This window comes from Malania oleifera, chromosome 13 (assembly GCF_029873635.1).
Source record: "Malania oleifera isolate guangnan ecotype guangnan chromosome 13, ASM2987363v1, whole genome shotgun sequence".
NCBI lineage: Eukaryota > Viridiplantae > Streptophyta > Magnoliopsida > Santalales > Ximeniaceae > Malania > Malania oleifera.
In genome coordinates, this window is record NC_080429.1 from 86,016,646 (window position 1) to 86,037,782 (window position 21,137).

General features: G+C 36.6%; 1 protein-coding gene across 1 annotated transcript; it reads left to right on the forward strand.

The window, feature by feature from the left end:
• Positions 1-6,331: 6,331 nt before the first annotated feature.
• Positions 6,332-14,686, forward strand: LOC131145611 (protein Asterix). Its single transcript, XM_058094786.1, has 3 exons — positions 6,332-6,550; positions 6,759-6,859; positions 14,359-14,686. The coding sequence occupies exons 1-3, from the start codon at positions 6,401-6,403 to the stop codon at positions 14,420-14,422; spliced, it is 315 nt and encodes a 104-aa protein (XP_057950769.1). The 5' UTR covers positions 6,332-6,400; the 3' UTR covers positions 14,423-14,686.
• The last annotated feature ends 6,451 nt before the right edge of the window (positions 14,687-21,137 follow it).

Below are 21,137 nucleotides of genomic sequence, written 5' to 3' on the forward strand. Positions count from 1 at the left end.
TCTTATTATCCCTTCCAACGTGTCCATTCAGATTTCCTCCTATAAATATTTTCTCAATCCCTGGAATGCTTTGTATAATACTATCCACATATTCCCAAAATTGTCTCTTAAGATTTTCTGCTAAGCCGACTTGAGAAGCATAAGCACTAATGATATTTATTATCTCTTGGCATAATATCATCTTGATTTTTATAATTATATCTCATATTTTATTTACATCAACAATGCTATTTTTAAAGTTTTTGTCTACAATAATCCCTACCCCATTCTTATGTTTTTCTTTTACAGTGTACCAAAGTTTAAATCCTGATTTATCAATTTCTCTAACTTTCTCCCCACCAACTTAGTTTCTTGAAGGCAAATTGTATTAATTCTTCTTCTAATCATGTGTCCACAATTTCCATATTTTTACTTGTAAGTGTCCCTATATTCCAAGTTGCTAATCTAATCCTAGTTTCCCAAACTAACTTCTTTACCTGCCCACGTTCAGAATAATGTAGGAACCCTCACATATCTGGGTACCGACACGGTGCGTCTCTTCGAGGCGACGACCTAGCCTGCCCTCGCCCACTTTTCACTACACCTAGGTGGTATAAGTGTAACACGTCGCTTGTAGGGACGCCTTAAAAAATATTCGGTAAGGATTTATATCATAGTGATCTGATAAATTTTGCACTGGCTGTCAGCTACCTAACGCAACCCTCCTCTTTAACCTGAGCTTGAGACTAGCAGTGTGAAAAAAATTAGGATATTAAGTGCATCACAGGCGGAGTTCTATTAAAATTAAATTCTAAAAAAAATATTTGAGCTAATCATATCTCACAATCATAAACACCAACCAATTAGAAAATTAAGAAAAAAAATTAAATAATTCAAATTTTTAGAAAAATCCGAATAAGCATTTGGAGTTTCTAAGGCCAAACTAATGTCTTTTAATATATTAGTATATATATTGGGATAATTATTCCTCGAGTTAACGAGTCCAGGATGTGTTGAAATCAAGTGCTAATGTGTCTACTTGCAATTAGTAAATTGCAAGTCCTATATGAAATTATGCGCTTGCATGCTTGTAAGTATTTTCCTTTTAGTATATACGGGCTGTGGGAATGCACTATGTGAATGCTCCATAATTCTCAACAATTTTATTTTTCATTTGAAGAAATAGTTGCAGAGAAATAAACATGCCTTAGTGTCACGGTCTGACTATTTTCGCACCCTTGTGAAGGGCCATGCGGCGCTAGTTAAAGCCCTCTTGCTTAACTAGCCAGTCTATCGTTTACCAACATTCATCCACGAAACACTTTCACTAACATTCATTCAAATAGAAATGGAAACAGTAATCAATTCATGAAAGTCGTGGCAAGCAAGTATTAAACATCTAAGCAAATGTAATTCATTAACAACACCTTTGTTGACATGGTGTGTTTAGCGAGGGAGGCAAGTAGGCTAAACTCGTTGACAATAGCTAGTGAGTTTTACAATGATTGATGAACACTCACCCTCCCCTAAAGAGGTTTTTATGTAATTATCATCCTGGTACTAGGAAACATCAAAGTGACCGAGGAGTCATACTGCCTTATTTGGCATACAAAGACACTACTAGCAGAAAATAACCCTACACTAGTATTTACATGATGGAAACCCATCCCAACCACACGAGATAAGCGGTCACAAGAAAGCATAATGCTCTGAACAAGTTTAGCTCGTGACATTCTCCCCCACTTATGCAGTCGACGTCCTCATAGACTTTGGCGGTAGGTACAACGGTTGACTATCTTCCGCAGAAATCTAGCTAATTTCTTTGTTATAAAGGCATTTCCACTTCACTAGGAACTTTTGTCGCTTCTTCCTTGAGGATATGAACTTTCTATCTGCAAGGATTTCTTCAACTTCACGTCTGTCAGGTTGCACTATCTTCAACTTTACTTTGTTCGATTGACTTCTGCTCAGGTCATTGGTGTTGGCGTTGAACGGCTTGAGGCAACTGACATGAAACTGCGGTCTTCTCCCCTGATTTGCTCACTTCTTCATCTACTTAGAAGCTTTCCCTATATTGGCTTGGGCAAACTCTACATTCTGTCTCCATTCATTAGTAAAGATGTACGCCTTGGGACTCTTTCGCTTGTATGACTCGCCCACTGTGTGAGGTAACAGCGGCAACTGGCCTGTAACAAGATCAAAAGGGCTCTTGTTGTTTGTTTAGCGCCTTTGGGCGTTGCCACAGAATGAAGCCACATTAATTAGTTGCATGCCATTCTTTCGATTGTCGTTGACAAAATGGCATAAGTACTCATCTAGCAACTCTTCGAATCCGTTCATATATCTGTCTGTCTGTTGGTGATAACTCAAAGAGATGTCAAGATGTGACCTGAATATCTTGAAAAACTCTGTCAAGAAGTTGTCAATGAACATTAAATCTCGGTCACAAATAATAACTTGGGGAACACCCCAATGTTTCACAATAGTCACAAGGAACAATTGTGTAGTCTCCTCTGCCGAACAGTACTTTGGTGCGGCTCTGAAAGTATCATACTTCTTCCGCACCCCCTTGTCTTGTTGGCAAGTGAGACAAGTTTTGGTATGATCAACCACATCATCCCGCATGTGCGGCCAATAATACCTCCCCATTAGTCTTTTCATTAGAGTCATTCTTTGCGAATACCCCTTAACGAACTTCTTGTATTATTTAGTAAGGCCAAGAAAGGAACGCAACTCCTTCATTGTCGTGGGGATCTTCCGTTCTTGAATCATCCTTACCTTCTCCATACCCCTCCGGATACGACCTTGTTTAACCACATGACCAAGGAATTTGTTACTCCACTGAGCGAAAGAGCACTTCTCTTTCTTCACATCTAGACTGTTTTCTCTCAGCCTGTTAAACGCCTTCCGTAGATGCTCTTCATGTTTCCTCTGAAACAACATCGATGCTCCCAATGGTGTTTTAGAAGGGCAAACATATCCCGCTTCCAATTCATCAAGTTGTTTTCTCAACTTTACTATCTCTAGAGGCACAATCCAACATGACCCTTTAGCAAGTGGTTTCACTCTTGATAACAACTCGATCTCATGCTCCACAGTCTGTCGTGAAGGCAAATTATGAGGCAGCTTATCCGGAAACACCTCCTTGAACTCATCCAACACTGCTTGGATGGTCGTAGGCTCCAGCTCTTGGCCTACTTCTTTGTCTACCACCACTGTGGCTAGAAGTGTCTGCTCACCCTGACTTAATCTTTCATTGAGTTGTATGGCTGAAAGGGACGTCTCGTTGTCTCCTTTCGTTGCAACAACTTGCACCATGCACGAGTGATCTCTTATCAGATATAGGGAACTAGCCGAAGGCATCAGCACTGCCTTCGTCCCCCTTAGGAACTCCATTCCTAGAATGATTGGAAAGTTATCCAATGACACCACTGTGAAATTCACATGACCTTCCCACTGTCCAAACTTTACAGCCACTTGCTTGGCTACTCCCAGAGTAGGCTGGGCTACAGAGTTAACTGCTTTTATGCGTCCTATATCCTTCTCTAAGGATAAGTTGAGTCTCCATGCTTCCAATTGCGAAACAAAATTATAAGTAACCCCCGTATCCACCATAGTACAAGTACTCTTCCCATTTATCCTCAAGTCCACAAGTATCAACCCTTTTGCTCGTGTAACTTTTGGTGTTTTTGCCTACTTTTCCAATGCGCTCACCAGTCGCACTGAACCCACCCTCGGGGCATCATCCTCTTCCTCCTCGCTTTCCACCCCTTTTCCCAAAGTAGAAGCTCGTAAGGAATTGAGTACTCCCTTGTGTTGACACTCACTCACTCTGTGAGATCCACCACACAAGTAGCACGAAATTTTACTCTTCCCTTTTCCATTGGGTCCCGAGGGCTTGCTGAGTTAGGCGAATGCCCTGATAGGTATTATTTGTAGCTGCACCCAGACTAAATGAGCAAAGTTACATAAGGTATCAGAGCAAATGAGCGTTACATGTATGGGCGTGCAAACTCCCCAATCCTCAGGAAACTCTCACTATAAATAATAGTGTATGTGAATTGAATGCATCATGATTGTGGATATGTTGTGGTGTGATCTGTGATGGAGGATGTACTATGGTAATGCGTGTGATATATGTGTATGCAGATTTCTGTGTTATGGATGATGATGTATGTGTGAGTACTGTCTGTAAGTGTTTGTTTAGTTATTGGCGAATAATTAAACTGTTATATTTTGACTACACTAAAACTCATCTGCCACACAATGATAATAATTTATTTCGTCTTATTGAGAGGTGTCTCACCCTAGTATACAAATTTTTTTTTTCAAAACCTTCTGATGGTCAAACTTAGCGAGCTTCAGGGCAGGGTTTTGGGGATAGCTTAGTGTAGTATGAGTATCTATAAGATATTGGAACAGTTATGTTTACGTTTATGTCTTAAAAATCATTAGGTATGTAATATGGCTGAGTGGAAGCCCTTTTCGGTTGTATAAATTAGCACTCTGGTAATATAAATTGAGGATGTTTAGTTATTTTTCGCTGCGTGCATGTTAATGCTAGTATTAGAGATATGCAAATGGAACACATAACACCCCGGGCCCCACTTGACGGGTTCGGGGCATTACAGAATCACTTTCAGATTCTTAATTGGGTTAGCAGTCGCTAAACGATTGAACATGTGTCTTATGGACGTAGTAATAACATACCTATATAGATCGTTGGATAATGAAATTTATATGAAAATCCCTAAAGGATTTAAATTGCCTGAAGCAAAACCTAGAAATTTATATTCAACTAAACTCCAACTTTCTTTATATGGATTACCACAATCTGGACGCATGTGGTACAATCGATTAAGTAAGTACCTTGTGAAAGAGAGATTCATAAATAATCCAATTTGTCTATGCGTTTTTATTAAAAGATTAGAATCCAGATTTGCTATAATTGTGGTTTATGTTGATGCTTTGAATTTAGTTGGGACTTCTAAAGAGCTCATTAAAGCTGCTAATTATTCAATGGCAGAATTTGTGGTGAACGATTTAGGAAAGACAAAATATTGTCTTAGCCTACAGATTGAATATGTAAAAGGCAAAATTTTTGTTCATCAATCTAAATATACCAAAAAGGTATAAAGACAATTTTATATGGGCAAAATTCATCATTTGTGATCTCCAATGATGGTGCGATCACTTGATGTTGATAAATATCTATTTCGACCTCATGATGAGGGGGATGAATTACTTGGTCTTGAAGTACTATATTTAAGTGCTATCAGCTCTCTAATGTATTTGGCCAATCGTACAAGACCCAGTATTGCATTTGCTGAAAATCTACTAGTAAGATATGACTCTGCTCCTACTCGACGACATTGGAATGAAATTAAACACACTTTATGCTATTTGAGAGGTACATATGATTTGGGTCTATTTTACTCATTTGATTCCAAATCTCAATGAGTAGGATATGCAAATGCTGGATATTTATCTGATCCTCACAATGCTAAATCTCAATCTAGATATGTATTTCTTTACGGAAAACTGCTATATCTTGAAAATCAGTAAAGTAGACGATTGCAGCAACATTCTCCAATCATTCTAAAATACTAGTTATCCATGAAACTAGTAGAAAATGCGTGTGGTTCAGATCAATGATTTCTCATGTCCTATAAAATTGTGGTCTTCAATCAATCAATGTTATTCCAGTAGTTTTATATGAAGACATTGCTACATGTATAACTCAACTAAGAGGAAGATATATAAAGGGTGACAGAACAAAGTATATTTCTCCAAAATTCTTGTATACATATGAACTTCAGAAGAATGGTGATATAGATATTCAACAGATTTGATCAAGTAATAATTTTGCAGATATGTTTACCAAAATTTTACCTACTACAACATTTAAAAAATTTGTTCATCTTATCGAAATGAGATATCTTAAAAATTAGAATGAGTTAATATATGAGTGATATCCAAGGAGAAGTGTTATGAAATATATATATGTCACACCATCTTTCACCCCTTAGATTTTCACCTCAATCTATCCATATTACTCAATAGAAGGGCATTCTCCCTTCTCATTTGTGACATACACATTTGATGTTCCATGTAAGTAAACATATAGGGAGGATAAGTGAAGAGAGGAGAGAAAGTAAAGAGAATTGATATTTTGTAAAATATTGGTTACAAATCATCTTAGAATTTTACTTGTAATAGTGAAATTTTTTATCTCACGTATGTATAATCGAATCACGAGTTACGTCATTATTTATTTTTCTATTTATTTTCTTGCATATTATTTTGGAATAATCGTATAAATATGAAACGGGAATCACGTTGAGCCGTAGATTATAAAGATGACAATACCGTCGGAAAGAAATTCTGTTTCTCGGTTTCCACCAAGGCAAAAGACCGAGAGATGTCGCACAACTCGTCATCTGCGAGCGATCCACGGCAGCCGTCCACGGCAAAGCCGTACGTACCTCCAGTGCTGCCCCCGCAAGACCTTCCGGTGGACTACTCGGGCTTCATTGCCGTCATCTTTGGCATTGCTGGAGTCATGTTCAGGGTCGGCACTGTTAACAGATTCTTTAAAACTTCACATTTCGTTTTGTACTTTTTTTTTTTTCAACCATGAATTGTTGTGATACTTGATGATATAGTATCAAGACGAAGGCATATGATTTGTCCATTTTTTTTGTTGTTGAGATTTATCCGTAATTCTGATTTTTTACTATCTTTTGATGGTTGTGAATTACGATTACAACGTTTTGCAGTACAAGATGAGCTCGTGGCTTGCTATTATATTCTGTGCTCAATCGCTTGCAAACATGAGGAATGTGGAAAACGATCTCAAGCAGATCTCCATGGCCTTTATGTAACTCTCTCCCCTCTCCTCTCCTTTCCTCTCTCTCTCTCTCTCTCTCTCTCTCTCTCTCTCTCTCTCTCTCTCTCTCTCTCTCTCTCTCTCTCACGGGCACACACACACATACACGCATGCAAGCCTAGATGGACAGATGATTACATAAGCATAACTGTATTTTGCGTTTATAAAATAATCTTTAATTGATACAAACTATGAATTTTTAGGGTTTTGAGTCTTTTTTCTTCCTAGTTGTATGGACTGCTTGCTCAGACTATTAAATTCATTATGACAACAGGAAATTGAAGTTAGAAGTCGATTTGATGCATCGACATGTGATTTTGCATTTATTTGTGAATTTCTTCTTTCTTTTAGGGGCGTGATAGCAGATTTTAAGGAATTAGCTGATAAATTAGTAGAGGAATGAATGGCTTTGAGAGAGTGATATGAAACACAAGCACTCATTTAATGGGCAAAATTTGACATCAACTGGTCGATGATTGTTTATGAGCTGTTGAGTGTCACTGTAAAAAATTATAAAAATGAAAACTAGGTCAGGTTATATTTTAAATTTTAATTACTTTATTTTTGACGTTTCTTATCTGCTAATAAGTATAGGCTTGTGATGCAAAGGATAATTAAATTGGCATTTTCTCCTAAGCTTGTCTCCGTCCACGTTTGATCTCTCTCTCTCTCTCTCTCTCATGTCATTTTTATTTTTCTATTTACTTCTTCTCCCTCTCCTTCCCCCTCTTTCTCTTTTTTTTTCTCCCCTTTGTATTCTCTCTCTCTCTCTCTCTCTCTCTCTCTCTCTCCCCCTCCCCCTCCCCCCTCCCTATCTTGACTGTCCACATCACTAGCTTCTACAATACATTAGGGATTTGGTGACAACATTGCTGGTAGGGAGAGAAACCAAGGGGATTATTTTCCCATTGTCTTGACTGCCACATCACTAGCTTCTACAATACATTAGGGATTTGGTGACAACATTGTTGGTAGGGAGAGAAATCATCAAGGGGATTATTTTTCCCCTATCTTAGACTGTCCACATCACTAGCATCTACAGGGATTTGGTGACAACATTGTTGGTAAGGAGAGAAAACATCAAGGGGATGAAGTGAAAGCAGTTCTTGTAGGAAGTGAGAGAATGACGAAGCTCTAAACTAGCCATAGTGATGGTGGATAAAATTGCATGTGGAAGGTGTACATTGCAAGTAAAGAAAGAAGATATATATTTGCTAGGTAAGAGAAATTAGTGATGAGAATGGTGGATGGTAGAAGAAAATAGTCTATAGACACTATACTTCCTGCCTAGGCAAGGTTGAAAATGTAACAATGTGCTACTTTTGTCATGAGAAGGATATATCCACCATGTATGTACGAAAATGTGATGGGGTTTCAAGAAGTTCAAAAAGTTGCGCTGGAATCCAAAAGAGGCTTAGAAACAGGAAGTTGTTGATGTGCTTGGCAATGAGGCTGCATCAAAGGTGGTTCTTAGCAGCAATGATGGTGGGGCTTCGATGGTGCAGGAGGATAGGCAGGACTAACTTGATCCAGGGTGCGCCTATCGTGTGCATTCAAAGAGATAATGGTTTAATAAGCTTGAAGGACTGGCTGGGAATTGGTCTGTGAAGATTTGGTTGCATGATGAAATGGTGAGAGTGCCTGTGAGCAGTCAGCATGCAGGACATGCAGCCAGCTTTCAATTTCTTTTTACATATATATATGGTGTTTTTATTAGGATTATATCTTCAAGATTCTACATTACTATCATGTAGGAAACTAGTATTTTGGCTTAATTAGGTTTCTTTCCAAGCCTTTTAAACCTATAAAAGGCCAATAGTGTTTTTTAGGAGGGGGTGTGGAATTGAGAATATTAGTAGTTGGACATCAGTCCTGCATCAAGTGGTATTAGAGCAGACTAATCTGTGTCAGCTGTCAGTATTTTGATAGAGTTTGCAATTTCAACTCAAATTGACACGATTGTAGTGTTTGACAAGGTTGTCTATGAGTTTTCACTTGAACTTGTAGGGTTTGCAATTTTAACTTAAATTGCGGTCCTTGCATCTGCCTCTGCCATCTCCACCAGATCCATCTTTCACAACAACAGGAATTGCCCCAAAGAAAAAAAAAAAGGATCTCCTTGAGTAGAAGCTGAAAATGAAATACACATACACACATACAATCACACACACACAGACACATACTTAAATACATGCATGCATATTTTGCAAACCCTAATTGACCAAAGTTGAAAATTCAGCCAGGGGGATCCCCTCTAATGATCTGAAACCCAGATTATTCACGGTCCTTTGCATTCATCACAGCAGCCTCTTGTTTCCTTATACTGTGAAGTGAAGTTCATACATCCTCAATTAAACCTATACCTCTTCAAATTACCTTCCGAATCCAAGAGAATCCAAGTTAAGTCCTGTATTCCATCAGATAAACCAAAGGAAGTGATTAAGTTGTCATCACGGTCTCCATCATTGACTGAGCTCTAGCACTGCCTACAAGAGCTTGTAGCAAGTGACTTTGCAGAACTTTGCTATACATTGGGCCACTGCAACATCCTTGAAGTTCTGCTACTGCATATTGCATCCAATTGCCATGATGTTGCGCTGCTTCCAGATCTGCAGAGGTTTGAAGATAAAGGAAAGTCCCAGAAATTTCTGCCACTTGTCGTGACAATGCCCATTGCCAGCTCTGCATAGGCTTGAAGCAAAGAGAAGTAGTGGGAACCATGCTTGGTCTGACTTTGTTCAAAGAAGCAACTTTAAAACAGGTTCCCTTTAACTGGACCAAACTTGTTCAAGCAGACTGAACCATACCAGTTCACTCAGACCAACTAAACCAGTTCAGCTGAACCGGACTGAATCTGCAGAGATAAAAGGGCAGAACAGTGAAGAAGATGAGCTTTAACTTGGCCACGGAAATGTTTGTTTGAGGTTAAGCAAGGTTTATACTATGCTTCGCTCTGTTCTATTGATCATTGATCCTATTTATTGCAAGTTGATAGAAAGACCTTACCCTTATATCTTACTTTCACCCCTTTCAAGTAGAGCTAGTTGAGAATGCTACTACTGAGATCAAAGAACCACTGCAGGACACCATGGATGCCTCAAATTTGCAGCCCATTCCTAATTAGTTGATTTTATCACTGAATATAAATTGGTCAGCTGTAATTCCATGGTTATTCACTCATATGGTCTTGTTTTGGTCTTAAGCCAGCTTTTAATATTGGTCCCTTTTTAGCATGGTCACAATCTGGATTCTTTTTCCATCATATTTTTAAAATGCGAATTATTTCTAATTGGGGGAGATTGGTGCAGCTAGTATAGAGGATTTCATTTGTATTTTCATTTTTTTTTTAATATTTATGGTATTTTGATTAGGATTACATCTTCAAGATTCTAGGTTCTTATCATTTGGAAAACTAGTATTTTGGCTTAATTATGTTTCTTAATTAGTTTCCCTATCTTCTAGCATTGTAAACCTATTAAAGGCCCTTAGGTACTAGTTTTAAGGAGGGGATTGGAATTGAGAATTGAAATAGTTGCACTTTGGTCCTGCATCAGCTTGGGAACGTGAGTTACGTCCCCAATATTTTAGAAGAATCTAAACTTGATGAATTTGGATATGAGTACTCTATTTGAGGTGGAGTTATGAAACTTAGTAGTGGTTGGTTGGTGGTGTTACAAGGTGTAGGGAATGGGAAGAATTTGTGCCAGTTACTTGGGAGCACTTTTGTTGGTGGATTGGAAGTTGCATGCATGAAAGAAGGTATTTGGGAGTATGTGTGTTCCTAAGAATGTTTCCTTTCAAATTTGGTGGGATGAAGCTGTTGTGCTTGGCAATGAACACAATTTTAAGCCAAGATGGAGAATCTTGGATATATGTGCCTTCAATTGTGGGTGTTTATGATGGTCTACGCATCATTCCACAAATTAGTGTAGCTGCTGTAACATTTCCAATTATGATGTGGGACATGTGATCATAAGTGTCACAGAAGTCTTTGTTTTGAGGGGGTAATGTACGTGGAGGGAGGGGTGCATGCATGTGTATGAAAGAGAGATTTGCCTAGAGCAGCGTGCATGTGCTGTTTTGTTTGCAGCAGTGAAAAGTGTGTGTGGCACATTGTGGTTATGGTGTGCATGCTGCACACTAGTGGGTTTTGGGAGTGATAATTTTTAGCTTTTGTACCCATCAAAAGATTTTTTTCATGTGGGATTGTCAGTGATTTGGGATTGTGGTGAGTTCTTTAGTTGAATATTTGTATTTTAATTATTAGTAACATTGTTTATTATACTAATAATTAAAATTACAGTTCTTCTACTCAAGATTACTTGATTGAAGGAAGTAATGTGAAGGTGATGGGACATCTTTAGAATGCTTTTGTGGAGGGGCATTATAATTCTGGATGCAGTATCAATAGCAAATGAAGTAATGGACAAGAAGTTAAGATGGAAGCATAGAGTCATCTCCAAATTGGATATGGAGAAAGCTTATGATATCTGGAGGTTTATCATCTACCTTTGGAGATGAAGGGATTTTGGGTGAAAGTGGAGGAGGTGGATTTAGAAGTACATATCTTCTCCTATGGGTTCCATTCTAATCATGGTGTACCTTTGGGTTTTATCTACTCTTAAGGTTTAATTCAAGGGGATAATCTTTCCTCATTTCTTTTCATTTTGGTAATGCAGGTTCTCTGAAAAATGCTTGGTAGGGCATTGGACCATGCACTGATCACTTGATTCTTGGCAGGGAGAGGTATGCCTGAGAGAAGGGTTATCGTGCATCTCTTATTTGTAGATGACACTACCTTCTGTGGAGCAGAACTTAATGAAATGTTGTATTTGAGGTGTATTCAGTTATATTTTGAAGCAGTCTCTGGTCCAAGGGTCAATTTGGGTAAAAGTAGGTTATCCCAATGGGGAAGAGGTTGAGGACGAGCTTTTGTCTGATGCCTTGGGTTTAAAGTCAGAAGTCTCTCATTTTCCTTCTTGGGACTTCAGACTGGAGCAAAATTTAAGGACAAAGGAATTTAGGAACCAGTGGTAGTAAGGTGTGAGAGGAAATTACAAATGAATTTAGGAACCAGTGGTAGTAAGGTGTGGGAGGCAATTAGCAGGGTGGAAAAGGTGAGAGGCTTACTGTCATTTAGAGTATGCTTTCCAATTGACCAGTTTACTTAATGTGCCTTTTTCCCTTAGCAGGGTGGAAAAGGTGAGGTTCACTGTCATTTAGAGTACACTTTACTATTTACCAGTTTACTTGATGTGCCTTTTCCCCCTTCCAAACTAGAAGGTGAGGAGACTTAACAGATATTTAGAAGAGATTTGTCTTGGGTAGTATGTGAAAGGAGTTTAAAATACCATTTAGTTTGGGGAGTGACCACCTCTTTGTAGGAGTTTAGGAATTAAAAGCCTAGTTGACTTCAACAGGGCATTGTTGGGTAAATATCTTTGGAAGTTTTTGATGATGGAGAAGGTAGAACTTTGGGGAAAAGTGCTGGCTACAAGGTACCAAGTGGAAGGGGCCGGTGGATTACTTAGTATACAAGAGGCATATATGGGCTGGGACCGTTGAAATGTATAAGAAAAAGGCTGGGAGCAATATTTTGAGCAGATTAATTTTGGAATTGGAAGAGGGAATACAATCCTTTTCTAGCATGATGCTGTGGAGCAATACTTTTGGAAAATCACTCTCCAGATTTGTCCTTGCAGCCAGAGACAAGACTCTGTTGGTGAGCTCTTGTTGTCACTTCAGCAGGGCGGGGTGGTGTGGGATATGCTATTTACAAGAGTCCATCACTGGGTCTTGGATAGCTTTACAAATTTTTTTGGCAGTTTGTATGGGATTCTTCTTGCACCACGTTGGGTTGAGAATGCAAAATGGAAAATCTCAAAGGATCCTTTGACGGTAAATTTTCTCCAGGATTTTTGGGAATAGTAATCCGGAGGGGAGAATCTCCTTCCCATGGAAAGCCATCTGGTAAACAGGAGCACCCTCTAAAGTTGCTTTCTTTGCTTGGGAAGCTTCGTGATGGAGGATTTTGGCCCTAGACAGCCTGCACAAATGGGATCTTAGTAGCAATTGGTGTTTCATGTTGAAAAAGAAAACCTGATTCTCTGCATCACGTTCTAATTAGTATTGCTGGGCCAGAAATCTTTGGGAAATTGCTCCATCTATGCTTGGAATTCTGATTTTACAGCTGGCTGTCTTGGAAGATTTGGGGTTTGATAGGGGCATTCTGACAGAGAAAAGATGTGCTTGAGCTGATCCCTTGATCATCTTTTGAATGTTCTGTTGGTCTGTAGGTGAAGGAATAATGGAGCTTTAGAGGATATAGATACTTCTATTAGTACCATTTAAAAATAGATGGTTTAAAATGTTGTACTTCTGGTTATTAATTGGAAATAGAACAAACAATTGTACATGAAATGAATGGATAAATTTGTGTTAACTAACGCAGCACTAATTGGTTTAGAATGGGATTTCCCTTGGATAGTTTGCTTGTGTATAATAGCTTTTTGAAGGTTGGGTATGATTATGGGAGCTCCAAAATGGATGTGGAGGTACGGAGAAAAGGTTTTATGTCTCTTGATTCAACAACGGATATGACTCAAAGTAGAGCATAACGGCAGACAAACAAATATTATATTTTTGCCAATTTTGCTAGGCTTTGATTCAATAAATGATAAGACTTGGTCAATTTTTGCATAGGGTTCATTAGTGAGGCAGTAAGTGTCCTGGTGGTGGCTGGTATAATTTATGGCTTGGCCTCTTCATTTTTTTATTTAAATACTTTTTTAAAGGTGCCTGTTTGATTAATGCTGCATTCTTGTGGTTGAAGTAAGGCTTTTTTCTAGGGTGTGGTCATGCTTCTTTTGAGCAAGCTTTCAATCTGCCATTTCCATACTCGTCATATGGCAAGCTTACAGATTTTAAAATGCTTTCAATATCTTATTTGCGTGTTCTGCTGCAAATTGTTGAAGTCTGACTTCAATCCAACTTACCTGAGTTTTTTGGTAAATTTTTCTAGTGCATCATGGAGTACTCATTTTAGGCTTGGAATAATGCGATCAGCATGAGTAGTAAGACCGCAAAACAGGGTGCCTAGTTGCCAGTATGTTATTTGATGGAAATAACGAATATTGGATGTGTTAGACGTATGATAAACTAATCTCTTTTGATTATTATTAATTTTATAGGTTATGTGTTTTCTTTTATATGTTATAGATTTGTGAGCTTTTTTATTTAGCACCCACACGTGCGCGTGCACATGAAAGGGATTTCTATTATAGGTTAAGATGATACGCCCCTTGTGTGGAAGCCTCAATGGGTTTGCTCATCTCTTTTATGATATTATGGTGAAAATTGATTCACCTTAAAACAAAATAAAAAGGTTGAATTATATTTTCTTGCCCTTAAAACTGAAATTTTCCAGTATTACACCTTATTGTTGGTTCTGATTTTTGTTCCCACCTTCCTATTTTTTACATCTGAACCAGGTTTGCCATTATGGGATTGGTGACGAACTACCTGGGGCCTGCTCGTCCACCCACGCGAAGTTGAGATTCCTATTCCTCTAATCATGGGATTAATCTATGGTATTGGTTTCTTTTATAAGTACTATTTGTTCCGTTCTGGGTTGTGATAAAACAAACTTCTAAGTCAGGCTAAAAAAAGAGATCATTCAGACTGAAACTATTGCATCCGTTGAGAATGCCCTGTTGCATTGCCTAACAAGGATAGGAATGCTGTGGTATTGCTAATATGTTCAATACATCTAGGACGGTTGAATGTGTACTTAGTAAATCGCGTTCTTATCATTTGCAATTATGGCTTAAAGAATGGTTGCAGTTTCGAACCAAAATACAATAATCTGTCCCTTAGCCCTGCTGAAAGAAATTACGTCATGCCAGATTCAGGTTCAGGTTTGCGAAATGTAAGGACAGAAGGGAATAAAGAATTACATGATAAAATTCAATTCAATTTCATTTCAGTTGAGAATTTCATGGTTCAACTGCTGCTGAACATGCTTCCATGAGCACTGCAGAACTCCCCTGGAACTTCCCAGCTAATTTTCCAATGACTGTTGGCCCAGAGCATTCATTTCTGCTGACTGCCATTGGTTGAAACGCCATGTTCTCGGTGGCCGCCAATTTTATGAACAAGCTGGAACTTGCAGCTTGGCATTTCATTTAGGTTTTAAACTCTTAAAACTTTCGAATTTGTAGATTTGTTAGAAACAACATAAGTAAACATACATAGCATTTTAAATGCATGAATTTTAAATCTATAATCTTAAAATACATAAACTTGCAAATTCATTACTTGGATAGCATTTAAAAGTAATGGATATGAAATACATGTGTTTAGAATTTATTGCCTGGGTATATACATTTGAACTTGAATTTGAATTTAGACTCAAACTCTAAATCATAAAAATTGCCTCAATTTTTTTGTTTAAAAAAAAGATGGCGGCAGCCCTTTGATTGCACCCTTGCTGATGGTGAAGTTTGAAATACATGCCTCAGGGCATGCTTTAGCAGAAAAATTACTCCTAATTATTGTTTTTGAATCTCTGAATTAGAAAAAAATGTTTTAGTTCTAAATTCATGTGGATACATGTTTGGGAATTAAAAAGCAGTACTAGGTTCTTCCAGAAACATGTGAATATTTGGAAACAACAATTTTTGGTAGAAATATCAATCAACCTGACTACGTGGGCGAGTGCAATCTTGTCCAACCATGATCTCTGCACTTCTCTGCCTTGATGGTAGGCTTTCTTGCAAGATTGTGATCATCATTTTGGCAGGAATGGAGGACGTTTCGAGCCAGTTGGGCTGAAGCATACCAAACCTCATGGATACCTTACAAAGAAACTGTAAAGGTTATCGAGAAAGAAGTAACTGCAAAAGTATCTAGCACGGATGCATGCACGTTCATAGTTCCATTACTAACCACACAAGAAGTTAAGAAAGCCATGGATAAAAAGGTAAGATACGTCCATTATGGAATCATCCAGGTTGGGATAGATCCATTAGTAAGAAGGGATGTTTCTGTGGTCTACACTAGATCTTCTTTTTCTCCTGCTAGAGAAACTAATTCTGGTGCTTTATCTATTGCTCTCATCATAGCCAGTAGCTTGATATAATGAGGAGATTCTTCTTCTGAATCTTCTTCTTCTTCTAATTCAGAGTATTCTAAGAAAATAAAATATATGCTATCATCATCTGAGTTTATTTCCTCTCTCCAAATTGGTTCATATAACAATTTTGAGGAATCTTCCATTAAAATCTTTGTAAGGCTACCTTTCCTCTTTTTCGCCTCTAGACAATTATTAGTTTTATGGTCCTTCTTGCCATAAAACCAACAACAATCACAGCCTTCCAGTGATTTTCCTTGTGGACACTTAGGATATCGTCCATACTTTTTCTTGAACAATTCCTTGACATCTTCCCTAACCCTTTTGAGTCTAAGATATCTTTTTTCTGGATTTTTCTGCCCTTTTCTAGAGCCTTTCCTTTTTCCAAATCTTTTCCAAGTTTTTCCTTTAAACTTAGAGGATCTAATCTTTGTATGGCACGTACCTCTTGCACAACTAGTTTCTACTCTTTCTGAGTTCCTAATTGGCTTCTGGGTACAACCATATCTGCCTGCAACCCCACTTGTCTTAGGGCAACATGCTGGATTCATGAATGACATACTTTTTACGTCATGCAAGACATGTCTTTGCATATAGTAAAGTCTTATCATCCGCCTTATTGTTTTTGCTCTTACTCCTAGAGCATCTGATACTTTTGTATCTCTCTCTAGTCTTTGTTTTACGGCTTGAGCTACCAATCCTGGCCAATTGCCTGATAGTTTCTCCTCAAAAACCTCTTTGGCATAAGCTTGGTCCTGGGGGCCTAATTGATAATACCAATGTTGAAACTCACAAAGGTATTCTTCAAAATAACACATATCACATATTTGAATTTTTGTGATTGCCATTCTGGCTTTCTTTATTAATTCATCCCTCTTATCCACTAGCGAATATCCTACAAACTCCTATTTGAGAAAATTTGCTATAATGGCGATTACTTCATCTGGGATCTTAATAGTGTCTAGGATTATTGCACTTACATATGAATTTCTCTACAATATTTCCCAGAAATTTCCTACATTTCCTCCCAGGGTAGATACTACAAACTTATAAGCTCATTCTACGTTCCAAGTTTCAACGCCATGACTTAGGATATTGTATCTAATATCCATAGTCTAATCATCTATCGTGACTGCGGGATCTTTTTCACAATCTAATCTAAGTATTGTCCCGTTCTGGGGTATCCCTTCTAGAATACTCTTCTTAGGTCTAAATTCTTCTTGAATTCTTCCTAGATAATTCAAAACAGACTCCTGCTGTTTTGCTGTAGTTTGGAGCATTTCTTTGAAAGATAATTTCTTTCACTCCCACGGGTGAGGTTCCAATCTTAGGGGTTGCCATACTGACTTTGCATCCCAAGATGAAACTTCTGGAAAACTTACTATTTTTGAAAATCTTGTTGGTCCTGCTACTTCAGTTCCACCTCTTGTAGAACCCTTACTAGTCTTTGCAAGAATTTTTTCAGCACTGACTAGTTTCTTAGCCTTGAGGTCTTCTACCTCATTCAACTTATTATTGATTCTTTTATGAATCTCTGAGACTTCATTATCTGTCCATTTTTCTCAATGTAGAAGCTTATCCAGCTCATCTTGAGTTTTCTGGATATCTTCTATAATGTTTGATAGGACTTTAGTTTCGTTTATATCTCTGAGGGCACTTTGAACCTCTTGTTCCTGTGCTTCCTCATAGTCTCTAAGTGTATACCTTCCTAATATACTACTTCTAGCTTCTTGAGTTTGCTCAAGATCTGTCATCCTATCTTCATAACTTCTCAATATTTTTCTAATATTACTCGTAACAGACTTTTTATCAGTCATTTTTAAAGATTAATGAGATCTTGGCCGTCTAATTCTGATTCTGAGGTTCTGTGGAGTTGCTCTAATTGTCGTTCACACTGCCTAATTCTAGATTGATATAGATGAATCTGCTCGTCAATCTCTGGTAGCTGTGATTCAAGATCTGACTTAACTCTTTTTAAATCAAGTATTATAGGATCTAATTCAAAATTGACTCTAGAAGAAGGTAGTCTGAAAAACTTCTCTCCACACTTCTTCAATTAAGTTCTCATAAAATCTTATATTATACTTTATAGAAGTCTTCTGATAAAAAAAGTGACCCTTTTTCTTTTTCTCTTTTACTGATCATAGAACCACAAGACTCTGATACCAATTTCAAGCCACGAGAGTGCTGCGTAAATGAGCAGGTTAAAATCATGTTCCTATAACATAGTATCACTTTCTTATTATACTTAAAATAATAAACTATTAACAAGAAGGAAAATAATATTATTATTGTGTTGTAAAAATTTAATATACCGGTTAATATTTAGATACTATATTGTTTTCAACTATTTTGATTAACTGATTATTTAATTGTTGAGTTTTTAAATACATAATTGTTGAAAATTTGAGCACATGAATTTCATTTTGTATTCTTAGTAAGTTTTTGTATTAAAAATATAATTATTTTTCATATGTTGATTATACATATGCGTTGGATATAATGATCATGTTCTTGAAATATCTGTTAGGATTTTCATGTTGAACTAAAAATTCACATGAGAATCTTGTGTACATCTTACAATGTAAACCAAATAAGGATATTCTCATGATTCAGATATTCCATTCTCGGAAGTGGGATTCACGGAATGTCATTCCATGGCAATATTCTGGATGCCGCGAACCAAATGCTTCTTATTGATTAAAGTTTGGAATTTGTAAATTAAAGGTATTTATTAATGTATATTTATGATACATGATTATCACATTAATTTTTTTTAAAATAGTATTAATAACTAATTAAATTTTTTAGTTTATTTAATGTTAATTAGAATTTATAGATGATTCTTTTTATTCATTCCATAATTTGATTATAATTTTATTAATAATTAATAGATTATAATGCATAATGAAATGATATATAATTAATTTTTAATTAATAATTATGTTGAGTGGTCTTTTTAATTAATATTTAAATATTTCTATTAAGTAAAAATAATAATATTATTTTTGATTTATATTTATAACATACCATTATCATATTAATTAAATTAGTATTTTTAATTTTTAATATTAATTTAAATTAATAGATAGTTCTTCTTTATTCCAAAATTGATTTATATTTCATTAACAATTAATATATTATTTATATAGTAAAATAGTATATGATTATCTTCTAATTTTTATTTTTTTGAAAAAATTATAAAGTAACTACAAATTTTTTTATATTTACAAAATTGATTTCGTTTATGAACAGTATCATTTATAAGTGGTCAAAAAACTATTTTAGATTACTTCATAGTTTGAAAACAAGGGGTTCTGAAAAAGTATTGTTGACAATAGGTGTTTGTTAAGGTACATATCAAGCGTCGCCTGTTTTTATTTTATTTTATAAAAGTATTTATTTTAAGTAGCTTTGAGTGTTATAAATACTTTATTATTATTATTAAAAGTACTCACAAAGGGGGCTACAATGCCTCCTCCGGCTCCTGTACAGTAGAGGTTTGAAATGTTAAGAATGCCTTCTTCTCCCTTGCAATATTTATCACTTTTAAAACAGAGGGTGCTTTCCAATATTCAACCAATTTGAAATGGAAATGGAAGCTTCTGATATTCCTCATCTCTTGAAAAATAGAAGTGGTGCGAGGAGGAGTATTGAAATAGAAGTTGTGCCTTTTTTTGTGTTGAAGAATTTATTGGGTATGAAATCATGCACCAAGGCATCGTTGCTAATAATCCTACATACCATACGTGCGTGTGAGTGGGGGTTTTATTTTTTTCGCATTACAAAAACCAAAATTACTTATTTTCCTGTTGCTTTGGTGTGCGCATGTGCACGCTTTTGTTGCTTTATTTATTAAAGCAATTTTATATATATATATATATATATATATATATATATATATATATATATATGGTTTTGGCTCTTTTATTTGGTATGATCTTTCCATGGATGAATTATAATTGGCTAAAATGACCATAAAATTACCTCCAGAAGCATGTAATATACTCTCATGAAACATTGAAAAACACTAATTGAAAAATCCCTACTAATTGTTGATTGCCTTAATGACCAACTGGATAACTTCTTCTCCCAGTTGATGCTCCAACTCAAACTAAATGCCCTTGCACCGTCAACAACAATTTCTCTTCTTATGCGTGCGTGGACATGCTGGATGACATTGCCCTAAGATAAATACTTCATTCAAAGTTTAAAGAGCTTAAGAGTACCCTTGTCGAAAAGCCCTTCCCTTAATTTTATTTGGTAGAATATGCATAAGATGGTGGTATAAATAGCAAACATGTGTGCATGCATGTGTCATTGTAACGCCATTTGATGCCCTTCCATTATTTAACGGAAACTTGGGCAAGAGATAATTGGAGAATCTTGAAAAAATCATCACTTGTTTTTTGATAAAATAATTCTTTGTTTCAATTTGCCCATAAAAGCAATTTAACTTGTATTAAAATTAGCTTGAGAATCACTTGATTTTTGATATTTTGATGTTATCGAATTAAAGGCGCAAAGACTTGTTATTGATTAATTAATTTTTTTTTTTTATCCTTCGGAAGACACTAGCACCAATTTATGACCTTGTTTTCTTATCGCAACCAGAACTCTTTTTTAGGGAATTTCATGCTAGAAAACGTTAAGAAGTATACTTCTTTTGTCCATAAGGAGAGTCTTCTATAAAAGGAAGATAGTGGCTGTCCCTCTCCCTCTTGTCTCCCCCTCATGCACACTCCCTCGCTCGCATGTCTCATTCTCTCCTATTTCTCTCACACACTACACCTGCTCCTTTGAAATGTCGGATGATGAAGATTAGGCTACAATATTTTTCTTCCCCAATCTCCTCCACTTTTTCTATAAAAGGATCTTTTTCCTTTGAGAGAGATATAAAATTATACGCAGAAAGAAGAAGAAAGAGTAGAGAAATAAAGGGTGTGCTTAGAGAAGATGAAAATACTCGCACAAAGAAATTATGCATAGAAGAACAAAAGTGAAGAAGTAAACAGAAGGTGGAAAACATATTTTGTACAAAGTGAGATCTATATTGTAATTCCTTCTAAATAGTGAACTTCTGATCCTATCCGCTCGTGGAGTAGGTATATCCGAGCCACATAAAAATCCAGTCTCGTC

Bases quoted from the DNA above. Each gene is read 5' to 3' on its own strand.
- LOC131145611 (XM_058094786.1), top strand. From the start codon at position 6,401: ATGTCGCACAACTCGTCATCTGCGAGCGATCCACGGCAGCCGTCCACG. The intron at 6,551-6,758 runs GTCGGCACTGTT...AACGTTTTGCAG, and splicing joins TTGCTGGAGTCATGTTCAGG to TACAAGATGAGCTCGTGGCT. The intron at 6,860-14,358 runs GTAACTCTCTCC...CATCTGAACCAG, and splicing joins CAGATCTCCATGGCCTTTAT to GTTTGCCATTATGGGATTGG.